The sequence below is a fragment of the Podarcis erhardii genome, assembly GCF_964252035.2.
Source record: "Podarcis erhardii genome assembly, chromosome: 3".
NCBI classification, from domain to species: domain Eukaryota; kingdom Metazoa; phylum Chordata; class Lepidosauria; order Squamata; family Lacertidae; genus Podarcis; species Podarcis erhardii.
In genome coordinates, this window is record NC_138507.1 from 34295557 (window position 1) to 34313749 (window position 18193).

The following is an 18193-nucleotide window of genomic DNA, read 5'->3' on the forward strand; positions in this document are numbered from 1 at the left end:
AATATCGTAAAACAATACAATAACCACAATATAATACAATAACCACAATAATGGCTGGCTCATTTTTTAAAAAAGAAATTAACCACTGAAAATGCTTACAACATAAAAAAAAAGTCTTCAAGAGACATCTGAAGGTTAGCAGTGAGGATGCCTGCTGGAAAAGTGCTCCATAGTGTGGGTAGGGTGACACCAAATGCGCAATTTCCAGCTCAGCTTCTGAGACATGGGGAGGAACAAGTAACACTGCTCCTCTAGATCAGGCTTCCTCAAACTAGGCCCTCCAGATGTTTTGAGACTACAATTCCCATCATCCCTGACCACTGGGTCCTGCTAGCTAGGGATTATGGGAGTTGTAGGCCAAAAACATCTGGATGGCCGAGTTTGCCTATGCCTGCTCTAGATTATCCCAGTGGCTAAGCTGGGATACAGAATAAGGGCACTGGCAGCTCTGAAGGTATCCTGGGCCTAAGTTGTTTAGGGCTTTGTACAGCTTAAGAACAGCTGGTGCAGATGTTTTAGCAAAGGCTGTCACATGCTGCCAGCCATATGGCCCCATCATTAGTCTAGCTGCTGCATTCTGTACCAGGTGGAGCTACTGGACCAGGGCCAAAGGCATCCCCACATAGAGCGCATTGCAGTAATCCATTCTCAAGGTTCCCCTCCTGTTCCTGGTCTGCTCCACAGAAGATGAGCAGCCCGACATGACCCCCAGGCAAGCAGGTTTCCATGCCCTGCTAGAGGCAGCCAGTGAAGTGGAAGAGGGCAATAGGAAACGCAGTGGCTTGGGTGCACGCACCCTCCGCACTGCCAAAACGGTCCACCCACTGCCTTCCCCCCAGCCGTAGGGCGGCTGAGTGGGAGGAGACAGGCAGACTCTGGAGGCCCCACGGTACCCCCTGCCCCCATGGGTGGCTCGCGCTGCCCCAGGCGCCCGAGCAGCTTCTTCTGCCGCTGCACACTGGCTACCCCTGCTTTATATCACACTGGAGAGAAGAGAAAAATAAGGGGTGTCTTTTTTTTTTAATGACAGCCACACACCTCCCAAAATGTGTTGTTTGGGCAGGAAAGTTTCCTGCAGCAGAGCAGCTCTCACCTACGCAGTACATAAAAAAGTTAATTTCTCATTCTTTCAGCTTAGTAACAGAAGACAACCTATTTGCTACCACAATAAATATAATGTTTATAACAACAACAACAAAAAACCACAACCTCATAAAACAAATTAAAGATATATTTTGTCAAAGGGGGATAAAAGGCCTAATAGTCTAGTGCAAGCCTCTGCAGAATAAACCCTTTGGCATACCCTTTAACAAGCCAGTTAATAACAGCTTTGTTAGCTATATTATACATCTGAAATAAAGCATTGAGGGATAAAGCTAGAAAACAAGCCATAAAATATAGTTTTTGCTTGTTCCAGGTCATTACTGCTGCTGTAAACCAAATCCTAAACCTTATAACAATTTGTGGAGACTTTACAATGCAGCAAAGATGATAAAGTGGAAGGTTGTTGTTTTAATAAAAAGGCACCATGCTCAAATCAAATGATAAACAAATCATAGATCACAAAAAGCCTGGATATTATATCCTATTCTTAAAGGGGAGAAACAAATTGGAAAAATGCTAGGTTTTGGTCAAATAATTATTTTTATTAGTGCAAAACATTTCAAGGAAATGCCTAGATTTTTCTTTTTCCTTATGCTTCTAGAAATGGGGTTTCTCTGCCAACAAATAGAGTGATGAATTTTGAGAGGTCACTTGCTATGGATATGCAATGACCAAATGTTTTGGGTCAGGTTCTAACGTTGTACTTCCGAAAACAGTCTGCCTCAGTTCAAAGAGCTTCATAGGCTGCCCAATTTGGCTCAAGATCCACCAGTGCCCCTGAATGAGAAACTTGCCAAATGGAAAATATGTCCAGGAGCTTTTGTGCTAGGCACACTTGAAGTTGATTTGGAGTATGCATGGGAAGTAAAAGAGATTGGCTTTCCAGGTGAGCTCATTCCCTCTGAGTACAAGCTTGACTTATCCATCACAATGGAGTTCTCCCTCCAACCTCTCTTCCTCCACCTGGTGCTATGCCTTATATAGTAAATGTAAGAGTTATTATTTTCACGTTTAGATGCTAGTGTGCAGCATGTTTCTGACATTCGGATCGCTGAGGCAGCATGAAACATTTCAGAGGTTAGTGCTTTGACTTGTGCAGCCTTGTGCTTCATCTCTGACAAGCTCCTAATCCCCCTGAGGCATCCTACTTCAGTTTAGGATTTAGTATTCCTCTGAATCTGATTACATGCCTACCATTTGCAGAAAGCCCCAGCACCTGGTAGATGACTGTCCCCTTTCCCCTTTAGTGTGGGGAATTAAATAAGAATCCCTGTGGACCCACGTGTGTGTGTGAACAACAAAAGAATCAGCGGGTTGCCTGGATCCAAAACACTGGGCTAGCACACAGAAAGCAGAGTATTAGATTCACAAAAATAAGCAGCACAGTAAAGCATTAGGAATATAGGTTGTTAGGCTTTTTAATCCCTTTCAGCTGCACACAGCAGCTGACCTCTTTCTATCTCTCTTGCATGAACAGACCACACACTGTTAAATAAGTTTAAAATGCTTTACTTACAGATTCGAGGTCTCAGTCATGCATTGTTCCATGTAGCAGAATACTCTTGGGTAAAAAATACAGAATATATTTCCAAATGTGCTGTAAGCTTAGACGCAAGCTTACACACACACACTCCTTTGTTGGTTACAGGTTGCAGATAGATATAGATGATAGATAGATAGATAGATAGATAGATAGATAGATAGACAGACAGACACAGACACAGACACAGACACACACACACACACACACACACACACACACACACACACACACACTAAAGGCAGTAGAAAGGGTTCACTTCCTCTCCAGAGAAGAGGGGGTGTGACCTAAGTCTATCCAGCAATACAACTCTGTGGTCCTTAACCCCTTCATGCACTAACAAGCAGTTGTGCATAGTTATGTTTGACTGCAAACTCCCACATTTAGAAATGTGCTATAAAAAAATGTTCTCAAAATTGCTATAGCTGCTAGACTTGTTCAGCTCCTTTGGTTTCTAAAACTTAAATCCCTAAGTAGGTTGTGGTTGCATCTCATCTCTAGTGCACCTCTATGTAAAGGCATTCACACAACTGCTAAAGCACCACAGACTGCCACTGCATCTAGTGCACCTGCTACGGTACATTTAGAACAATTGATTACACATTGTAATATAATTATGTTTTCTTTTTTCAAATATATTTTTAAGCAAAAGAATAAATAGTATTTTAGATTCTATATCAAGACTACTGCAGTGTAAACAAAGACAGTATGCAACAGAGAAAGTAGAGTCTTCCACAATGCAGTGTTCTTGTATGTGTTTGTGTGTGTAGGTGCTTAGGCAGTGGAAGAATAGGAGTGCTACAACTGTGCCCCTGTTATCATCTGTGAAATGCTGAAGGATCTCATTCTGCCCTTCTGTGAATGGAAGTAAAAAGGTAAAGGTAAAGGGACCCCTGACCATTAGGTCCAGTCGCTGACAACTCTGGGGTTGCGGCACTCATCTCGCATTACTGGCTGAGGGAGCCGGCGTACAGCTTCCGGGTCATGTGGCCAGCATGACTAAGCCACTTCTGGCGAACCAGAGCAGCACACGGAAATGCCATTTACCTTCCCGCCGGAGCAGTACCTATTTATCTACTTGCACTTGACGTGATTTTGAACTGCTAGGTTGGCAGGAACAGGGACAGAGCAATGGGAGCTCACCCCGTCGTGGGGATTTGAACCACCGACCTTCTGATCGGCAAGCCCTAGGCTCTGTGGTTTAGACCACAGTGCCACCCGCGTCCCTGTTGTGAATGGAAGTAGTTATCCCCTTTTAAAAGTCTTTGGTCCGTGAGAGCTTCACTAAAATAAGAGTGTGAGAGATGGGTTTGTTGATTTGCCCTTGCACCTGCAAACCCCACCTCCTGCAGATCACCAATCAGTTCTGGAGGGGCTTGCAGTGGTGCTGGGAAAATGAGCTCCCATTCTCTTCTGTTAGCAGAAATGTTTGCTAGATGAAAAGCCCTTCCAGGAATGGGAAGGCATAATTAGATTTATCCCAGGAATTAGGGGTTTTGTATTGAGAGGAGAGAAAAGGGACTAAAAAACTTCTCTTATGTGTACTGGCTCTTAGCCTGTGGTTCTACCCCAGGATTGCTATGCTTGTGTAACAGACAATACCTGGTCTGTGACAACAATATGAAATATATACATTAGAAGAAAATTGGTATTAGCATGAGATTACCATTCTACATGAAGTAATGTTTTTTTTATGGTACAGTCAATAAGTGTCCATAAATGAATATACTCTGTATATTAAGACTTGCTACTATATGTATAAATTCTGAATTCTAATTTGTATTGATTTAATGGGCTCATCCTGGGACTTTTATACGAGGGCCCATAATTAAAGTGTTCTGCTTTGACAAAGTCAATAATTCCATTTCCCCCCTGAGGCTCCTCATTCTGCTGTAGCATTCTTTATGAATGGAAGAGGCATGAGATTTAAACTTTGGTTAAGTGTGCAGTTTCTAGCAATGCCGCATGTGGCACACGCTGCACTACTCAGCCACCAACTCAGGGTAGCAGCTGAATGAAGAAGGGCTAAGACACACAAATGCATCAGGCACCACACTAAAAGATGCTGGCTAAAAACAACTCAGTTTATACAGCACAAGCTGTTAACACCTTGCCCACACTTCTTTTTAACTATATTGTGCTGTGGTTATTTGTACGTTATGTCCTTGGTGGTTGTGCAATCTCTTGATTTGTCACAATGCAAGAGCGCTGCAGATAGTACTGAAAAGGATGAACATGTAAATTTCCTTCTCTGCTTGACGTTTCAAGTACTTTACGAAAGGGAAAAGATTGTTTCCAAAAGCACACCTTTCCAGCTTGGTTCCAACCCTCCTAGCTCTCAAAAACCAAGCTTATAAGCAGGTCCAGGACTTTTTCTTCAGCCACAACTCAGTTCCGACACCTCTCAATGGGCGCCATTGGCATTCTAAGAGAACGAGGGAGCTGTTCATGGAGAGTTCTGGCATGTCTTTTTCTAGAAAAATAGCACTGACCAGGTCTATCCACTTTTCAGCATTATTCAGTACATGGGGGGCACATTAAGAATATAAGAAACCTGCTGGAACAAAGCCATCATGGCTAGTAGCCATTGATAACCTTATTCTCCAAGAACTTGTCTAATCTTCTTTTAAAGCCACCCAAGTTAGTAGACCTTACTATATATTCACCCCCAAATCATCACTCACAATTCAATTTGCCAATAAATTATTGGGATAGTAAGTTCTGGATATCTATATTTCCTCAGTTTCTGAAAGGGTAGCTATGTTAGTCTGCTGTAGCAAAAACAGCTGAGAGTGTTGTGGCACCTTAAGGCCTAACAAAATTATTACTGCATTAACTTTTGTGGCCTTCATCAGATGCATCTGATGAAGAGGGCTGTAGCCCATGAAACCTTGTGCGATAATAAGTTGGTCGTGCCACAATCCTCTCAGTTTTTTGTACATTTTCTCAGTTCTGATTGGACATGATCCATTTTTTAACCACAGCCTTTTATTTTTGTTCATGCCCTCTTTATTCCAGAATGGCACACCAGAACACAGTGAAGCTCTTAATCTAAAAATGGCATTGAAAAAGCTGATAACTTTTAAACAGCTGGGAAAAGGTGGCTGGATAGACAGTAAAGATAAATCCTTTTTAGACATCTTTCCTTGCCTGATGTCTGTGACAAGATCATTAGCCATAACAGCTGTGTTCAAGTGAGAAAAGCGGGGGGGGGGGGGTGTCCAATGTGTTTCAACAGGAAATTACATAATTATTTAGGAAATAGTGGAACTGCAAAACCATTTACCGTACCGTGGGCACATAAAAGGTCACACTGTGTGTGCTCCCTAGCCATGTACAGTTTGGATGGATACCTGGGAAAGCATGCAGTGTAGTAATGCAATGTTTACATTGCTACCAATGACCAATACTCCATGTGGACAGAACTAAAACTAAGCAAATAAAGGGGGTGGGGTATTTCAGACAAAAAACACTCATTTCTTCAAAATGCACCTCTCTGAGATGACGTTGCCCTGGAACAATGCACTCTTTGGCCACAGTACTGGATCTATTCCTTAAATATCTCTGGATCTGGGTCACTTGTAATTTCAAATAGATCACTCGGAAGTTCATAAAAGAAAATTTAAATGCAGAATGATGAAGGGTTGCTGGAATATGCTATATTGTTAAATTTGCAGCCATGACGGTGCCATGGGGAAGGAGGAGAAACACACGAGTAATGGTGGCTCTGATTTTCAAGTATTGCTCTTAATGCATTTGAACTAATGGCATAATACACACACACATTTGCAACAGTGTTACAAGCAACTTACTGGAACGAGGAATTTTTTAATTTCTTCCAAGGCGTGACTCATCCGTGAATAAGCTTCCCCGGGTGGGGCAAACACTTCAATTAATACATGTAGTTCATCACTCAAGTGTGCGTATTTGGCTTCCCCACTCTTCCTTAGTTCTTCTTCCTGTGGAAGAGGGTATTTTTAGAAATAGAAATCTATTCACTTTGCATTGATTTAGCATTTACAGAGAACACGACAAAAGGGCATAATCTAGGCAGGCTTTCAACAAAATGAGGCCCTCCGAGAAACAAAAATACCTGGTATAAATTACTTGATCTGAAAATCACTTTGGAGTGTGTGAGTGGTAAAAAAAGAAGAAGAAAACCTGGCATAATTAACATCTACAAAGAAAGACTTGCTAAATACTTTACAGGAATGTGTTAAAAATTTAATGATGAATGCAATTAAAAGACAGAGTCTTTGCAGATTAGGTTTTCCGGAGCATCTTATACTAAGGACACAATTAAATATGTACTAAAATATGGAGAATCCAGAAAGTCAAAGAAAAAAAGGCATCTAAACATCCTGCATGAAGAAAAATCAGACTTTTGTAGTGTTTGGGGTGGACCAAAGCATACAGTTTTAGGGTGTACAAGGATGAGTCTGCTTAGGATGAGCTACAGTAGAAAACTTGCCCCAAGAGGTTTCTTCTCAACCTGGTCCTTACTGTCCACTAGTGGGCGTTTCAGGATTCTAGGTGAGTGGTAGGGGGTTCTATGGTACAAGTTGAATCCTCCTTCCATTGAGCACTGGTGGGCGGTAAGGAAATTTTACCATCAAGAAAGATGCATTAGTGGGCGGTAGGTATAAAAAGGTTGACTACCCCTGATCTAAAGTTTATGCATAGAAAAAAAAATGGGTGTGCAGCTCACTTTTCTGCACTTAGCTTTTCCTATGGCAGTTGTCAAGCCTCTCTATTTGGGTGGAATGATTTGAACAGTGTTTTTCCTTTCCTTATAAACATATGACTAGCACTCTGCTATCAATAACAGTTTTCAACAGAGAAAATTCCTACACATGAAATCTTGCACGTGGCCTACTACACATAGATCTTGGTCTGTTATAGAGACAACATGCAATTCCTGCAAGGTTGTTTCAGTTTTAGTCAGATATCGTGCAGTTTTAGCAATGATCTATGCTCTGTATCTAAAACCAAGCTTTGAAAAAAGGAAGACCAGGCATTTTTTCACTACAACGTTACAGTTTTATTGGCTATCTCCAGCAACTGCTCTAGAGAAAGCGGTTTAAAATTATACACTAAAAAATTCTGAATAATTCACAACGAATTGTTCTTTCTATAAAGCAGAGAGTGATGCGCCTTCTTTACATATCATGGGAACACTTCATAATGATTCCCTGTTATATGAATGCAGTTGAGAACCTCAGGTTTTGAGCAACTCAGGTATTGATCTCTTCAAATGGACTTTGCTCTGAAACATTTTTAGTAACAGATAAATGATGGCAAAGCCCAGCACCTATTGACTGACATTCACGTCATGTGGCTTCCCCTCTCCCTCACAACAGAGGTTTTCCAGGGGGAAGGGTACTAGGGCATAGCTGTCAACTTTCAGATTTGAAAATAAAGGAAAAGCAGCCTAGAAAATAAGGGATCAGCAGCCTCACCTGTCCCGGGGACAGTCTACGGGTTATCTAACAATCTGGGATAGCAGCGGGAAGCAGTGGGAAACGAAACGGCGCTGGAATAAGGGAATTTCCCGCAAAAAAGGGGAAGGTTGACAGCTATGTACTAGGGTATGTCCTTTTATTTCTTTAACCTTTCATCAATTAAAAATCTAAAGTATCAATCCGGTACTGGGGTTCAACGTATCCCATGACAGCCATACAAATAAAATACTAGTAGAAGTTAATGGGCACAACACCATTTGCAATTTAAAAGTAATAATCATGCCTTCACTGAGTATTTCTCTAAACCAGTAAAACAATGCAGGTCAACTGTGGAAAAAGAAACTACAAAAATGATATGTGGAATGCTGTGGCCCAGGTATCCTGTAAACCCAACGCCTATTCACCTATTACCTTAATGCTGTAGAGATGTTTATTCTATTATATCGTCAATATGTTGTAGAAATCAGTAATTTTTCCCCCTGTTAGATGCTAACCTCCACATAACATTTTGTTTCCTGGTTGGCGAGCGTATCCCCCCCCCACTTTATCTCTGCTGCCGCCATATAGATCAAAGCTGTTATGTTTTCTTATACCACTTAAACTTTCAATAGTGTGGTTTGTTCATGGCTGCAGCTCATGGTTAGTGAGGAAGGAGCTTGGATGACATGCTAAGTCAAACCATGGCTTAGCTCAGCATGGTGTGGGAGTAAAAATGACTGGAAAAGACCAAAGTGGCTGCGAGCTCTGCTTCAGGGGGGAGCCCACATGTCCTCATGGTCCCAGTAAGAAGAAGAGAAGAAAAAGAAGAGTTTGGATTTGATATCCCGCCTTTCACTCCCCTTCAGGAGTCTCAAAGCGGCTAACATTCTCCTTTCCCTTCCTCCCCCACAACAAACACTCTGTGAGGTGAGTGGGGCTGAGAGACTTCAAAGAAGTGTGACTGGTCCAAGGTCACCCAGCAGCTGCATGTGGAGGAGCGGAGACGCGAACCCGGTTCCCCAGATTACGAGACTACCGCTCTTAACCACTACACCACACTGGGTTTGGGTTATGATGTCGTGCAAATGCAGCCAATGTCTAAACCTACATTATGCCTGTGTTAGTACCAGAATATGCCTTTTGGGGAACAAGGAATTAGTCAAACTCTAGTTTGAAAACAATGAGTTATCATAAATCCACTGGTAAATTTTTAACCATGTCTTTAACCAGTTAAAGATGCCTCATTAAAAAGTTGATTTATTTGAACGGGTCTCCTTTGAGTATGACTAACATTGGATATTACCATATTTATTTTATTTAAAATATTTATTATGTGCTTTTCAATACAATAGCATCCCAGAGTGAGTCATACAAACTGTTGAAATTTAACATGTACGATAAAACAACAGGTATATTTCACATCAATCTCAACAAGAAGAAAAATACATCAGCGATAGCAAAACAGGCACTAATATATAGCAAATAGCTGATGTAGTTTATCTCAGATAGCTGCAGAATATAGCAAAAACATCACCAAGATAAACTGTCAAAATTCTGAGCATTTTGCAATAAACTGCATTAAAGTAAAAAGAACAACTGGAGCGGTATTAGTACAGCATGACCAAAATGTTCACATTGCACATGCATTTAAGTGCCATAATGTATTCATAAAAATGTCTTTACAGAATTCCAAAATGAATTCCTTCTTAATAATGCCTTTATGATTCTTGAAATGTATTGGTAACAGCTGCAATATAGATGGGATTCATCTGATGCCAAAGAAACTTCAAGGCAACACTTCATCACTTGAGTCATTGCAATTGCTCATTCTGTTAATGGATGAGACAATGCATTGCCAGGCCGGGGGGGGGGGGTGCAGAAAATGTCCAAAAGGTTGATGTTTCTAGTTATAAACTCAGGAATAACAACTATTGCTGTGTACAGAGGAGAGTGTGAGAGAGAAAACATTGCCCAGAGCTATGCTTATTGCTTCTCGTCTTTTGTGTCAGTTGTTCTTCTGCTAGCCTTCATGTGTGACTGAGCTTTCCGAATGATAATGTTATGGTGTGTGTCTGATGAGCCACGTAAAAATTGCGAGTCCTTCAGTCAAGGATCTAGGAACAGTGTAAGAAACTAGATGCTACTATTTAACTCATCTGTGGGGAACTTCTGCTTCTCTCCCCCGTACCACAGATGTTGCTGAACTACAACTCCCATCAGCCCCAGCAAGTATTGTCAATGGCTAGGGATTATGGGAGCTGTAGTTCAGCAACATCTGGAGGTCCAAATGGCCAAAGGTTTAACTCTTTGTTACTTCAGAAGAGGCCTATTGTTGTATTGTTTGACCACTAGCAGAAAAGTCCTATTTATTCTGTGATATTCTCACACAGAAATCGATAGCTTCAGTTATATACTTCTTAAGTAGCTCCTTTCAAAATAATGAAATGAATCTCAGAGACTTTGATATTGTGTGTGTGTGTGTGTGTGTGTGTGTGTGTGTAATTTTAGAGAGCCCTTTTTCATTTTTATCTTCAGACCCAGTGGGAGCTTTCCTGCTTGCAGCGGGGTAGAATTTTGATATAAACAGTGGGGGAGGGAATGGGTTAAAGCCCCCGCCCCACATACTATGGTCCCACTCTAAGTTACCCATAGTTATTTCATGGTTATACCCATGGTTATTTCATAGAAATATCAGTCACACAAGGTTAAACACCATGACAAATGTCACATCTAGCTTGGCTCTTTGAGGCTCCAGATTCGAAGCAGAAACTACTCTAGCAGTCAGGGCTTTGTATAAAAAAAGATTGATAAAACTACGTAACCACTATATATATATTCAGTATCACAAAATATTCTCAGATTCCATCTTTTAGACAAACGCTAGTGGCAGGCTGCAAACCATAAAACATTAACAGACACTTGTGATGACAAAATATTTTGAATTCATATTTTGAAGCATGAAACAATATTAGTAAAAATGCCTAAGACTTGTCAAAGAAAAATCTACCTCTTCTTGGGGAAATGCCTTTGCTGTAATCTAAAACATGCATATGCTGTGCTATCTGGGTAATGTACAGAAGAGGAAAAAAAATTGAATACCAATATGTTACATGACTAGTGTTTCCATCCTAATCATATTGGCTTTTACCTGCAGTGTCACAAAACACCAGCATCATAAGCACTTAGGCACTCGCATAGCAAGCCATAATATGAGGCTGAAATTGCTTTTCAAATACTTTTCAACTTCCAGCCACAATTACTTTTAAATGAAGTGATGGTCCCATCACTGCAAATCAAATCAAACAAAATTTTGTTTATCTTCGCAGTAGTGCTTTGGAGAACCTTTACTTCTCTTATCACCTTACTTTAACTTAAATCAAATGAATATAAACTGACTTTTCACAATGTTTAAAATACAATTTATCTTTAAAAACAAAATAGCAACTCATATCTTCATAATTAATAGTAAGCCAGATGTTATATCATTCCCATTGTTTTAATATTTTCAGCTACCCCAGACTGAATTTCATTTGGATTACTTTCACTAAATATGGTCAGCATTAACAAGAAAAATGCATATATAATTTAACATTATTAATATTTGTGCATCTGTTTCTCATGCTTTCTTGTAAAGAAATGAATAGTCTATCCACTGAAAAAGAAACTTTGTCTCCATTATATATCTCTTAATTGGTTTCTATCTTTTTTTCTTAAGTAGTTATGTAGATATTCAGACTACAAAATAATAGTAAGATATCTGTCTGTGGCTTTGGAAACTATGCTATTTCCCTTTTTAGAGGCAATTAGTAAAAATAAATAAATCTTCAAAGCAAAGGTTGCATATCATTTTGCTTTTAAAAAAAGAAAATCTAGATCCTACAACTAAAGCAGAAAATATCTGCACTACAAATGAATGAAAATGGAAAATTCCAACTGCATTAGTCTTCCTAATACATTTATACTAAAACCCAATTCATCATAAATTCCATTGTGCAATTACTTTATCAGAATAGTGCAAATTACTGCATATGAAAAATTGAAGTTCCCATCCTGTTCAGATAAAATTATACAGTCTTTATAAATAACTGTATAAATTTTAAAGGTGCTATTTCCACATGTCCTTTGAGGCAAACTTTAAATAGCATAATAAATTCTAGTTCCTTGCTTAAGTCTCCCCAAACATTCAGTGCAACACTATTTCTTCTACTTTTCTCTGTGGAGCTGGAGGCATCTCTTCCACAGTGCTCTCTATGGCAACTAAACATGAGAGGAGTATCTCAGAAAGAGAATGGCAGATGATGAGAACTATTTTCCAATGGCCACTTCCTTAGAGGGCTGTGGTCTTCATTAGAGAGAGAAAATGTATCCCAAGATACTTTGTGAAAGTGCCAGGACTCAGTGGTAGAACACACACTGAAGGTTTAATCCCTGGGATTTCCTAGTACGGCTGTAGAAGACTCCTCTCTGAAACCATGGAGAGATGCTGCCAGTCAGTGCAGGGGCAAACGAAGGCTAACCGGCACCTGGGGCGGGACAAACCACCAGCTGCGCACGCGTTGCACCACTACGTACGATGCATGCATGGCGTCACTACGTAGGGCGCATGTGCGGCGTTGCTATGTACAGTGTATGCATTGTATGTAACAGTTTGCCACCGGCGCTGCCTGAGCACCGTATGGACGGTGGTGGAATCCTCCACATGCAGCTGCGGCGGCACGATGGCTGGTCACGCCGCCACACCCAGGGTTGGTGGGGCAAGCACCCCTCCAGCCCAGGGCTCACTGCCCCCCGCCGCCCCCCCCCTTGCGACACCACTGAGTCAGTGTAGACAGTACTGAACTACCAAGGATCTGACTATACTGAAGCAGCTTCCTATGTTAGTGGATCCCTAGGTAAAGTCTCAGGCCTGGGAAACAAGTGACGCCTTTATTCTGACCTAAATAAAAATGCCAACTCCTAGTGTAAGCTTTATTTTGGTATTCCACCCTCCCAAAGTAGGACATTGCTATGCTACCACTTTCAGGATTTTTCTTTTTCTTGATCCAAGGTGGCTGTCTGAGAGACCATAACAGCCTCCAATAGTCCAACTCCTGCTCTCACAGTGGCCAACCACATGCCTATGAGAAATCCACAGTCAGGACCCAAAAGTCTGTGTGCATGTGTATGTAAGTCATTATGGGTATAGAGATCAGACACACTTACATTTTATGAAGCTGGTGAAAATGGGACAGAGATGAGAGGAATCTAATTAATTTATGTTCTAAGTAGGTATCACAGCTTTGCAGGTTCCAGTGCCGTGTAGAAATGATTCAGCTTTATAATACTGAGCACTCTGCAACACAGTTCCAGTTCCAAGGTATTTTAGGGTCCTGAGCTGCCAGGAGGGGCCCTCCTTAAGTAGCCCCAACTCACCCTCATTGCTGTTGACTCTGCCAGTTTCCTTGCTCCTGTCCCTCTGGGCCCAGACGAAGAAGTCAACCTTAGTGGAAGTTGCTGGTCATTCTCTTTGCTCCTGTAGCTGCTTGCTTGGGTGGGTGAGCAGGCAGCCACAGCAAAGTAGTCACAGGTCAGAAAGCTCTGGGGGTTATCAACCCCGATGTTATATTATCCCAGTGGCAAGGGTGATGTGTGCCCCATATCAAAAAGAAGACGAACTGGGAACTGACCCGTCTATCTCACAACCTACACAAGGTTCATAAATGTTTTTTGGAGCATATTCTTTCTGCACCCAGGGCCAGTTCCAGAGAGCATTAAGAGTAAACATTTGCCCAGACCACAAAACTGGCAAAGGACCCACCACCCCGACATTGCTGCTATTCTTTTTTTGCATAAAGAACTCAAGAAGGTCAAGATAAAGCATTCTAGGTCCTGCCTCTTCCAGGTTAAGGAGGCCCACTGTGGATGCCATGTCCAATAGCCCTCACATCCTCAGCCAGCTCTGTCTCCATTCTTTTCCAGCCATGCTTCAAAGGTATGGGGGATGGGCGGAGCAAAGAGTACTCTGCGCAATGATGGCACATTGGCAATGCTATTCTTCTAAGTTAAGACTGTTATGCTGTCAGGCTGCTGCCAGCGACTCCCAGCTGGTTGCCCAGGAACGTACAAAGACAAGGAAATGTTTCTTACCGTCCACTGTTTATTCAGTGTTTACAGAGATACTGTACTCTTGGATAACGGTGTTGTCCCAAGTGAATCTCCAACCCCTGTCTCTCCCACTTCCTCATCTGTCAATCTCATCGTCTCTCCTATGGGTGCTGCTACATGGCCTCTATCTTTGAGCTCTTTGCTCTCCTACTTTCAAGGCTCGCCAAGTTCTGGGAGTGGAGGGGGGGTCTGGAATGCTTTCTAAAGACACTGTGTCCGTCAGCTGTCACCCCCCTGGTGCTTCCTCCCCCTCCTCCCCCATTATTTTCTAACTTTCCCCTTCATATGCCTCTGAGTTGTGACCTCCCTCAAACCCCTGTTGCAAATCTAAACTGTCTTCCTCTTCCTCCTCCCTGGAAGGATCAAGCTGGGGAGGCGGTCTCCAGCATTCCTCCTCCTCCTCTCCCCAGTCCCTGACACATGTGCAGGAAACTACTGAATATACCATGCACTCTTCATAGGGAACTTGCATAGAGAACATACCAATGAGGCCCCAGAGAGCTGCCACAAGTTAGAGCTAGCAATACTGGACTAAATGGGCAGATAGTGTGACCTGCTGGAAGGCAGCTGCCTCTGAACAGTAAGTTCTGCTGCAATAGCCCAAAGAGAAATGAAAATGTTCTGAGCTTAAAAGGCAAATATATGACCTTTGCCTTTTGTACCATGTAATCTAGAATCTCCTTTGCACTATATAGATGGAGGGAGTAAAATACCACGAAGACACATATAAGATGTCTCTGTGTTTTTAAAGGCTGGAAGTGTCATGATTAATATAGGGGTTTTTTCCTTCCTAAAGGTGAGTCCACCAATACTGAGAGTTAGCCTTTTGAAAATAATGTAATTTTTTATTTTTTTTAAAAAAGGAGCACTATTCAAGCATTCACAATTGTCCAGTCTATCAACTGATGAGAAGGTCATGACCATTTAAATACATAAAGGTTAAAAGAAAGGGGGGAGGAAAGAGAAACCTTTAAACAACTAATATTGCCTGTTAGCAATTTGATCAGAGGAAGTACTTGAAAAGAAAGAACCAATAAGCTGCAGCAGGAAGGGAGAAGGAACTACACTGCCCACTTTTAGACCACTCTGTGTTACAGGAATAAAAGTCGAGAAAGTGCTGTGTGTAGATTATCAAGATTAAATTCCCTTTCACAGTAACAACGGTTATTGCTGGATGAAGGAACATTATTTCCATAATTATTACAAAATAAAAACCTTTTGGCCCCAATCCAGAGTTCCCAGGGTACAACAACAGGTTGCTAATGCTACCTCCAAAAGAAGAAGAAGGGAGGCAAAACCTCAAAAAAATTGCAAGCAGAGCAACCTCTATGAAGAGTAATAGTCTTAATTGGGGGGGGGGACGCCCCTAAGGATGTTTTAGTTGATAATCTTCCTCAAAGGCAGAAGATTAAGATTATTCTATCAAGGCAACATCTGTCCTTTAAGACAGTGCCTTGAGTAATTGTTAAGTCATTTAGTTGTGTCCGACTCTTCGTGACCCCATGGACCAGAGCACGCCAGGCACTCCTGTCTTCCACTGCCTCCCGCAGTTTGGTCAAACTCCTTCATGGATTACTGCCTTGTCATGGCGAAGGGGCTTGAATAACTCAGAGAAGCTATGAGCTATGCTGTGCAGGGCCACCCAAGACAGACAGGTCATAGTGGAGAGTTTTGACCAAACGTGATCCACCTGGAGCAGGAACTTGCAAGCCACTCCAGTATCCCTGCCAAGAAAACTCCATGGACAAAAACAACAGTGCCTTGAGAGAGGAACCTTAATCTTGTGCCCCTAATGAAAGTTGCAACCAACAAAAATGCATTTTTGATCCCGTAAAGTCCCTTCATTCAGTATGGCACCCATGTTCATTTGCCCAAAGAGTGCTATTATCAGTAGTGTCTGAGTCTTTCCACAACATTTCTGTCACAAGCGACATTAGTGTGTGGATGCTAGTGGGTGGGGCTGCTCAGTGTTTCCTCCCTTCCATGTAGAGCAAGATGGGAGCAATAATGAGTGAAGTGGGCTTATAACTTTTACTGTTCAAAGAATTCATCTTTTTGATGTTTTGCATCCTTTTGGTCTTTTGTTGCTGCTCCTTTTTTGTCCTTCCAAAGTTAGTTCCAAACCCTGCTGAGTTGGGAAAAAAAGGGAGAGATTCCAGGCAGTTTCTTCCCTCTGGCAATGCTAATAATCTGTTGAGAACAAGGGAACACCACCATGCATTTGTGATTCTTTCTCTTCCCTATCACTGCTCTCCCCACACACTTTATAAACAGGTGATTTGGCAATCATCCATCTGAAGCACATGCACGGAGTTCAGGAATCATGGACACCCACTCACATACCAGCCGTGCTTCAATATTGGTCTCCTATGGAGGGCTTCTCAATGCCCAAGGCACGTTGAATCGAGACCTGAAAGTGATGCCTTTACAACTGAAATTGCTAGTAGGCGTGTTTCATGAAAAGTTCCATACCCATGCATCCTTGAAATGCACCCCTCCAGTTTTAGTAATTGTTCAGCATGGGGAAAATGGAGCAAAAGTATTTGCCCACTCAGAAAGGTGGCTCCATAACATCTGGTTATACAGATCGTGTAGACAGTGATACATACCCACTTCTCTTAATGGCACCAAAGCAGCTGCTGAAGAGGCCAGTGAACAGGAATGAACAAAAAGAGGTAAGGTTTTCAGGAACATTTGCTGAAAATGCCCAAACCAATGTTCACCCATGAAAACTGTTGTTGCTACAACTTTATTGAGTCTGATCATACGGCTAAGACTGCTTAATGGAGAAGAGGTTTCATGACTGGCTTAATAGCCAGTGACCAGAGGTGGCTTCCACTGCAAGTTGCTTGAGAGCTTGACCTTGAAGAGGAAGTACTCCATTTGAATTGAGTGAGGCCAGGGTGATTCCAGACAAGCCCAGCTGCTATACAGAGGTTGCAAGTGTTGCAACCTTATTACTATTTATAGCTCTAATATCACTGATGTGGAAAAAGGAGTAAGAGATTATCTAACAGACCAAATTAATTTGAAATGTGGCCTGTGAATGTTATTAAATCCAAGACAGTTTTTTTGCAAGAAATTGACTGCTTAACATTTTTTGATATAAAAAGACGGAAACTTGAAATAAAAACCACTTGTCAGCTCCTTATGAATCATTTAGTGATACCCAGCTTCTATTAAGTGAAAATTAATGTTATGCCTCATATTAGTTCCCCCTTTGTGAAGAGAAGTCTCCTTTGTATGGTTAGTTACACCGACATAGATTGCCAAAATAGAGCCCTAGGCAAACAGCTTGATGAGAAATTAGTGCACATGTGTAACAAATTAAGATGCAGTTTATCCTAGAATGTTTAATAGCAGTCTGTTTGAAATCAAAGCATGCCTCCTGCAAATGTCCAGTTCTTGTTTTGGGGCTATGGGTGGGAGTTGTTGCCATTTAATAGCTGTTCTGATTATATTTTGTTTTGATATGCTGTAACCTTCCTTGGGACCGTTGGATGAAGGGAATGTAAGAAATACAGGAAGTAAATAAACAGACAGACAGTAGTGATGTAACTGATGTTCCGTATATGGATCTGTCTGGCTCATATTATTCAACTGCCTTATGAATCAAGTGCTATTTCCTCAGACTTCTGCAGCTTGGGATGTTAAATGAGATTCTATGCATGGGCAGGCAGTGTTCAAAAGATACCACCACCCCCCCGCCGCCGCCGCCACAAGCTACTTTGCAGGCACTTACAAAGTGTGTTATTTTTAATGCCAAGTCCTTACTTCTGAGGAATCTTTCATTAATTTCTGTGAAACTATTTGAGGTCCGCTCCCATGAACAATATTACTATGGTGCACACATATCATAACCTGGTGGAGTTGCACAAGCCATACCTGGGACCCCAGACAAAACTATAATTCCGAGGGGCAAATGTGATAATATGCACCTGTGCACATGCATCAAAATTACAAA

General features: G+C 41.7%; 1 protein-coding gene across 2 annotated transcripts in view; it reads right to left on the reverse strand.

The window, feature by feature from the left end:
* The window catches only part of KHDRBS2 (KH RNA binding domain containing, signal transduction associated 2), a 354578-nt gene that overhangs the window by 175582 nt on the left and 160803 nt on the right, over nt 1-18193 (reverse strand). For both annotated transcript variants that reach the window (XM_081857320.1, XM_081857321.1), the window contains exon 4: nt 6457-6603. In XM_081857320.1, coding sequence (XP_081713446.1) covers nt 6457-6603 — 147 coding nt within the window. The remainder of the gene's footprint in view (nt 1-6456; nt 6604-18193) is intronic.